Source organism: Rhinoderma darwinii, chromosome 11, assembly GCF_050947455.1.
Source record: "Rhinoderma darwinii isolate aRhiDar2 chromosome 11, aRhiDar2.hap1, whole genome shotgun sequence".
Lineage (NCBI taxonomy): Eukaryota > Metazoa > Chordata > Amphibia > Anura > Rhinodermatidae > Rhinoderma > Rhinoderma darwinii.
Genome location: NC_134697.1, coordinates 53047077 through 53055712, shown reverse-complemented (window position 1 = coordinate 53055712; position 8636 = coordinate 53047077). Strand labels below are relative to the sequence as shown.

The following is an 8636-nucleotide window of genomic DNA, read 5'->3' as shown; positions in this document are numbered from 1 at the left end:
ACTTCGTGCTTCCATTTATTAATATACCATTTTAAGATCTGTTCCAATGTAAACAGAATGTTAAATTCAAAGGCTCAAAACCCCATCCAGATCTGGCAGATGAAAGTTTGCTACAACTACGCCCAGGCAATCCTGTGTTAGCTAGACAGCCTGAACTCCTGGCTAGAAATTTGCCTCCCAGCTGTGAGGTCTGCACTAAGTTTTAGCCTCCGTTTGCAGTCAGTGAATGGTAACCCTGTTTTCATCCAGAAAATGGTTAGAAACTGAAACAAAGTATACAAGAAAAAAAGCTGCACTATTTCATTATACAATATTACAATTTATGGGGGAAAAAACCCCATTAAGAGAACAGGACTTTTGGTTCAGTGTCTCCTTAACCAGCTTTAAAAAAAAAAAAAATTTTTTTACAAATGTTTCCACATTAAGTACAATTGTATTTCACCGGTATAATATCACTTTATTTCCCAACTTGCTCCTATTATACATTAAGCGAGGACACAAAAGAATAAACATAGCAAAGGTTCTAGCAATGCTATTGAAATCATCAGTGCAAATATCGAATATAAAAATGTGTTGGAAGAATGCTACCTGGTATCCCGGATCATCAAGTGCTGTACAGTAAACCACAGCGTGTGTGGGGAGGGCAAATTAAATACAATCCACGTTTTCCAAGGCAGAGATGCCATAAAAAAAAAAAACGAAATAAAAAAAAGATTCCATCCATAATAGTTTTGTCTGAAAATTTTATTTCAGTTTTCTGAACACTCTAAAGCCACAATGCTTCAGATGTTACACAAGTGTCCAGACAGGATTAACAAAAAATTAAATGTTCTAAATTACAAATCTTTCCTGTGCAAGATCTTCAGAGAAAACAGAAAAAAAACAAACAAACCTGACATATACACTTCATGAAGGAAAACCAATGTCTCATGCAATGGCAGGCAAGTTGTGAAAAGCCACCTGATGCCACGGATTTTTGTACATCGAATCATCTTCAGAAAAAAAGGGGGAAAAAAATCTGTAATAAACCTGTACATCCAAATACAATTGGGATCTAAACCTAAGTTACATTATTTAATGTTATATACATGTATTTCCCCTTTATATTTTAAGTAAAGCCTTCATTGAACCCCCAACAAAAACAATAATAAAAAATAAAAAATAAAAAAAAGTTAGAGAACATTATTTCAAGACATGAAACAAACCAAAATCAACATTGGTAGAAAGGGGGTTACTACAGTGGAGTTAAAACGTCTTACGCAGACCACAAAATGGCCATAAAAACAAATTCTATTCCTTTAAGTGATTTTACAATTTACAGTAAACTGCGGGGCGGAGAACATTTGCTTTCAATCCTCGTATGGATTCTTAAAATGCGGTTTCATTGTGTTCTTTCAGAGATAAATACGTGGGAGATTGGTCCAAGTGCATGAAGAGCCTATATTACATGCGGATTTCTTTATTTTCCTGGGTGCAGGTGTCGGACACAGAAAAACACCCACAGGCAAAACAACAACATACATGTCTAAAGTGGCAATGGAAGGGAGAGAAAAAGAAGGAGTTTTCTGGAACAGCGATATTAGAGTTTAGAAGGTACCAAGACGACTACTAATCAACTAGTTGGAGCAGCCAAGATTCCCTCTTATTTACTGAATGGAACAAATGCATTAAATAAACTGTGAGTCCTCTTCACTGAAGAGAGCTAGTCTATTCATCTTTTAGGAGCTAGTTGATTTTTATTTTTTTTGGGGGGAAGATTAGCCGTGTACTGTAATAATTGCTTACTGCATATAATCCAAGCATTTGTTGTGGCTGGTTGGAAAGAGCAGTCTGTAAGAAAACTAGGATCAATGAAATAGATGCCATTTTAAGCCATCCACAGAACGGAGACCAACACAGAACCCAGTGTTAAAACCCAATCTCTTCTGGCACTAATGTGCATGTTTCACCCCCAGAAAAAAAAGTAGTAACTGATCCACAGTTCTCATTTCCGCTGGATCCCTCAGTCAATTTTCACATTAGTGTAAATTTTCCGAACAAAGGCACTTGTTCCCATGTAACCAATTGCTCCTAGGAGAGAAGAAAAAAAAAAAAAAAAACTTATCAGAAGATGTGAAAGTAGTAAGCCTACGGTTAACATAATTTAGCAGCTTACTCTAGATTCTGACAAGTGACTGACCGGTCACGTGAATTCAATTACTACTGAGCAACAGCCAGCATGATTGGTCAATGCTCTCAATGAGCAAGTTCTTAGCACTGGTGCTTAGGGGTGTGCGACCTGTGCAAGAGCACAGGGCGCTGCACCCTCACCATGTAGGGGGCGCCACTGGGCTCTGCTTCTGATCTGTCCTCTGCTCTTAGTTAGATACACAGAGTAAACAAGAGCCGAGGCAGAGGGGAGGAAGCTCCGCTCACAGCCAATCCTGCAAGAAGCCTGACAGCAAAGAGAGATGGTAAGTGTGTGTGTGCGCATATATATATATGTATATATCCTATAAAACTTTAACAAATTCATGGCAATTCATGGAAATAATGTTTTTAAAACTGTATCTCCAGTTCTCTCTTTCTCTAGCAAGAGAGTGTCCTGCACAGGGCGCCATCCAACCTAAGGCTGTCCCTGGTTCTGTCCATGGTCATGTGATGGACACAGGTGCAGGGCTTGTTACAGTATGTGTATCAGAGCAGTGTCTTGTAATGATCCCAGCACCTGTGTGCCCATCACATGACCATGGATAGAATTATATCCACTGGAAGTAAACAATGAATGTTCCTACTGAATAACAAGCACAGATCTTAAAAACAGTAGGAAATTAATACAGAAAGTATATTGCAAAATTATATTAACTACTAAAAAAACACATTCATTTACAGAGACGGACAACCCCATAAGAAATAAGAACTTGGCAGTGGTGTCTAAACGAGACTACAACACCCAGACTGTAGAGGGATTTACACACCTTCTTTGAGATTAACATAACCCCCTCTCTTTGTGGGCATCACACAAGTTATATTAGGGGCTCCCTCATTCAGATTGGCTCTCGCATTAACGGGCTTACGGCTGTGACAAACTGTTCTCTCTAGCTTTGTCCAATGCAAAGGAGTCTCGTGTAAACGGCAGTGACATCTTAGTGCGGCAGGGGATTATTGCCCAATTCTCTCAGCCAGGTCCTTCGCATCCATGCTTCTTTGTTCACCAGATCACCCCCCCCCCCTCCCCACAACCCCTTAGGCACCTTAATCATCTTCCTGACCGGATAGCAGACATCTTCCATCTTCCCCCCACCCAGCCTGATCGCTACCTTTACATTTCTTTTTCTCCTTTTTTCTTTTCTTTCCCCTCTGAGCCTTCCCTTTCTTTGTTGAACTGATTGTGTCGTTTACAAATTTATTACAGGCCAAAATGTGTTGTCAGGTGAGCTACATGTGCTGGATGTTGAAGGGAAGTTAATTTTTTTCTTCTGGGGGCTGCAAATGAAATAAAACAAAAATTTAATACTCACCTATTCTTGCCCCCGGCGGTCCACTGCTGTCACTTCGGTGGCAGTCCCATTGTTTGTTTACATGCACGTAGCAAGCAACTGCTGCAGCCAGAGGGATCAGCGCTCTTGTCATAAATCGTATGCAACATATTGCTGCTGAGCACTGATTGGCTGCAGCGGTCAAATGCTACATGCATGTAAACAAGCACTGGGACTGCTGCAGGAGCGACAGCACTGGATCTCCAGGGGCAAGGATGGACAAGTATTGCTTTTTTGTTTTATTTATTTCATCTGCAACTCCTAAGAAAATTTTTTCCCTTCCCAGATAACCCCTTTAAGCCTTATTCACACAAACAGAAACTAATCTGCCGTTTTTCATCGCCGATCTAAATCCGTGCACGACATGGTTTCACAGATCCCTCAAAGAATTTAGTCTATCGAGGGATCCGTGAAAACGGGCAAATATAGGACACGTCCTGTTTTTTCACAGGCCGTTTACAGGGTCCGTTAAAAAATGTTGAATAGCCCAATGTAGGTACATTCATTTTAAATGGAGCCGTGTGACAGACGGTAAAAAAAACAAACAAAAAAAAAACGTCCATCACTTCATTATCTAGTTTGTGTGAATAAGGCCTTAACCCGTTAGTGACCGGCCCATCGTGTTTCTACGTCGGTCACTAACGGTCCTTATTCCGATGCCATATACTTTTTACGTCGCGGCATCGAAATAAGTTTACAGAGCAGGGAGCTGTCAAATCTCCCTGATCTCAGCTGCTAGAGGCAGCTGAGGGCTGGGGGCGTCCCTGCTCTGCCGGGTGAGATCGATATTAGTATTGATCTCACCCGTTTAACCCCTCAGATGCGGTGCGCAATAGCGAGCACCGCATCTGAGTGGATTTGGAGAGAGGGAGGGAGCTCCCTCTCCCCCCCCACCGACACCCGGCGATACGATCGCCGAGTGTCTGTGTCTCCAATGGCAGCCGGGGGTCTAATAAAGGCCCTCAGGTCTGCCTGGAGTGAATGCCTGCTAGATCATGCCGCAGGCATGACCTAGCAGATGCCTGTCCGTGTTAAACGGACAGGCAGTAATACACTGCAATACAAGTATTGCAGTGTATTATAAATGCGATCGCAGAATCGCATATTATAGTCCCCTGATGGGACTAGTAAAAAAGTGAAAAAAAAGTTTAATAAAGTTAATTAAAAAAAAAAATGAAAAACCCAGCTTTTCCCCTTACAAAATGCTTTACTATTAAAAAAACTAAATAAAGTTAAAAAGTTACGCATATTTGGTATCGCCGCGTCCGTAACGAGCCCGACTATAAATCTATTACATTATTTAACCCGCACGGTGAACGCCGTAAAAAATGTAATAAAAAACTATGGAAAAATTGCTGTTTTCTGTGAATCTTGACTTTAAAAAAATGTGATAAAAAGTGATCAAAAAGTCGCATCCACTGCAAAATGGTACCAATAAAAACTACAAGTCGTCCCGCAAAAAAAAAGCCCTCATATAACCGCATCGGCAAAAAAATAAAAACGTTACGGCTCTTCAAATATGGAGACACAAAAACAAATAATTTTGAAAAAAAAGAGTTTGTGTAAAAGTAGTAAAACATACAAAAACGATACAAATTTGGTATCGTTGCAATCGTAACAACCCGCTGAAAAAAGTTTGTGTTATTTATACCACACGGTAAACGGCGCAGATTTAAGACGCGAAAGAGTGTAGCGAAATTTCAGTTTTTTTCTATTTCCCCCCAAATAAAAGTTAATCAATAAATAATATGTCCCCCAAAATGGTGCTATTGAAAAGTACAACTTGTCCCGCAAAAAACAAGACCTTATACAGCTATGTCGACGAAAAAATAAAAACGTTTTAGCTCTTGGAATGCGACGATGGAAAAACTAAAAAAATGGCTTGGTCATTAAGGTCCAAAATAGGCTGGTCATTAAGGGGTTAATGTTTATGCTATATTCCGGCCAATTATATCACTTCGATTGACACTTTATTTTCCTCATCTTCGGCTTATGCGGAAGCAATCTTATAAACCGGTCTCACTGAATGTTATTGGTTTGTGGTATTGAACAATTGTGTTTGAATAAATAAAATTAAAAAAAGTTCTGATTGGTTGCTATGGGTAACAAAGCCACTTTTCTTTTGGATCGTTTAGATAAATGGAGCCCTCTGTATTTCTTCTTTACACGGTGCCCTTTCTACAGAGTTCGTCATTCTATCTTAATCATGAGATTGTACCTCATCAATCCACGTGAACAGGGAATATCAATGGGTTTCCAGTGGTATTCAATAATCAAAAGAGACACAGGTCAAAATTACTGAACGAGCTGCTAAATACTCACCGCACATAATTCCCAAGGCTGTGCTAAATACTGCCATATATCCAAAGTAAAATGATGTTTGGAATAATCCATACATTCTAGCAAAAGGGAGAAAAAAAAAAAAAAAAAAGTGTTAAATATATAAAAAATAAAATAAAAAAAATAAAAAATAAAAAAAAAAACAAAAAAAAACAAACATGTAAACTAGCTATAATCTCCAAAGTGTCAATTGACCTTTTATATAACATTTGATAATTGCACAGAACAGTGTAAAAGACAAGAGGTTTGCAAATTACATATTAGTTCTCTCTAGTAATTATTTAGCCTTGGTTTACACGTCAGAACAGAATTGAGGGTAGAATAATCGTATTAAGAACCGTCAATGGAGACGCCAATGTTTGTTTCTTAGCATAGTCGGCTCTTTACCAGTTTTCTCTTTTGAAAACACACAGAGTATTACAAAAGAGGAGCACTACACGTGATCAGCATGTTTGATGCTACTGTTTGGCAGGACAGTCATTTTAAAGGCGGTCAGGGCTTAATAACCTTGACATCAGTTTTTCACCAGGATTGTGCTAGTAAGCAGTTAATCACTACCACAATCCTGATGACAGTCATGGGGATGGATGTGGTCGTGACTTTGACTTCTACTGCCCTCCAGTGGTAATATGGGGCGGAGAAAGCCGTAGTCTAAGGGTGTAATGTTCATATAACAGATTTGTTGAGAAAATTTCTGATTAAGGACAGTTGCAGAAATTTCGGCTACAAATCTGTAGCAAAACTCTGTTCACGCCTATAACCATCAGAAGAGTAAGGGCCAGTTCACATCAGCTTCCAGACCAAGGGAAAGAAGACCAAGGGAAAGAAGAAGACCAAGGGAAAGAAGAAGACCAAGGGAAAGAAGAAGACCAAGGGAAAGAAGAAGACCAAGGGAAAGAAGAAGACCAAGGGAAAGAAGAAGACCAAGGGAAAGAAGAAGACCAAGGGAAAGAAGAAGACCAAGGGAAAGAAGAAGACCAAGGGAAAGAAGAAGACCAAGGGAAAGAAGAAGACCAAGGGAAAGAAGAAGACCAAGGGAAAGAAGAAGACCAAGGGAAAGAAGACCAAGGGAAAGACAAGTTCCCCTTTGCATTTACCATTGATTTCAATGGTATTTGATTCTGTTTCAGTATAAATAAGTTTGTATCCGTTACGTTAGTTTTTGTATGGTAAAGAATAGCGTAGCACATTACCATAGAAACCAATGGTAAATGCAAACGGAAACTATGCTTTACGATTGTCTTTTCCTTTGACATGAACGGAAAGCCAAACGGAAGGTCGAAGCTGAGGTTAACAGGCAGGCACAGATCTTGACATCACTCCCTCACTCCCCAGCACATTCCATTCAGAAAAGCGGTCCAGAATAAGAGTTGTGGGGAAATGTAGGCCAGGCAATTTTTTTCTTTACACCATCAGACACTATGGGGGGCCGATAACTGCACATTCAGTATTTAATTCAATCAATTGAAAATGTGAGACGAATAAAACTATGCAGAAAAGACTTACTTTGTTTTGAAAAAGTAATAGTAAAAGGAGTACATGTAAACATAAATTGCAGTGGAGGCAGCGGAAAGAAAACTTGTCCATTGCCTGATAAAAAGAAAAAAAAAAAAAGTAATTAGTTAATCCACACAGTTTTGCAGCAACCAAATGTACAAATACCAAAGATTCATAAAAAAATAAAACATACGGACCTCTTATCAAAATGGTACGTAGAAGTATTTAACACATCAGCGCTGGCCTCCGTTCAAATGTTCCATTCAACTTTTCCATCAGGAGCAGATGAACGAAAAGCTAAATGGAAACTATCGCTTCCGTTTGCATTAGCATTGATTTCAATGGCATTTTTTTTCGTTCAGTTGGGTGTGAGTTTACCGCCGTTCTGTTTTTGTCCTCACGGAAACAATTGCGTAGTAGACTAGGCTGTTGCCGTGAAAAACAGAATTTACAGAATAGCACAGCGAGATCTCACTGTAAATGACAGCTTCCAACGTAATCTCGCGAGACTGCGCCTGCTGTGCTGTAAATCACAGATAAGTGCAGAGAAGTGGTCAGGATTCTGAATACACATCACGTCCTGGCTGGAGGTAATGTATATTCATTGTCAGGACACTGCAGTAATGTTATAGTGTGTTTATGTGACTGCACATAGTGATCTAGCTATATCGCTATGTGCAGAGTAAATGAAGAGAAGTGTATGACGCTGATTGGTCACTGATTGGTCAGCGTCATACACTTCTCTCCACAATGCCCACTTGGTCATGTAGTAAAACACGGCCAGTTGTCCATTCGGAAACTCATTAGCATAAAGCTAAAATAGGTCATAATTCCATCAAAAATGATCGTTTTTCTAAATAAAAAACACTGCTGTAATCTACATTACAGCGCCGATCACATCATGTACAAGATAGGCCACTTATAATGTGGTGACAGAGCCTCTCTAGGGCAAATTCCAGGAATCCCTTGCAGACAAAGACGTAGTTACGTCAAATGTCAGCAAGGGGTTAATCGTGTGCACTGGGAGTTTGTCAAATTGGTTTAATTTTATAGTTCAATAACTTACCACCTGTAGTCTTCAGCATTTAGTAGGAAGTATGTACATACAATGGTCACACAGACCGTCACAATGCAAAGGATGACCAGTACCAACATCATAAAACCGTACACGTAGTAGATCTTATACGCCCAGAAGGAAGTAAAGATGAAATACCTGTAAGGGGGGGGGGGGGAGGAAAAAAAAAAGAGTTATAATTGCGACATCCCTCAATGAACTAGAAA

General features: G+C 39.6%; 1 protein-coding gene across 1 annotated transcript in view; it reads right to left on the bottom strand.

The window, feature by feature from the left end:
• Positions 1–726: 726 nt before the first annotated feature.
• Positions 727–8636, bottom strand: part of TM9SF3 (transmembrane 9 superfamily member 3) — a 37194-nt gene continuing 29284 nt past the window's right edge. Inside the window, exons 12-15 of the mRNA XM_075841503.1 lie at positions 8422–8568; positions 7365–7448; positions 5841–5917; positions 727–2070 (exon numbers count right to left, since the gene is read on the bottom strand). Of these exons, the coding sequence (XP_075697618.1) occupies positions 2003–2070; positions 5841–5917; positions 7365–7448; positions 8422–8568 (376 nt within the window). The 3' untranslated portion in view covers positions 727–2002. The remainder of the gene's footprint in view (positions 2071–5840; positions 5918–7364; positions 7449–8421; positions 8569–8636) is intronic.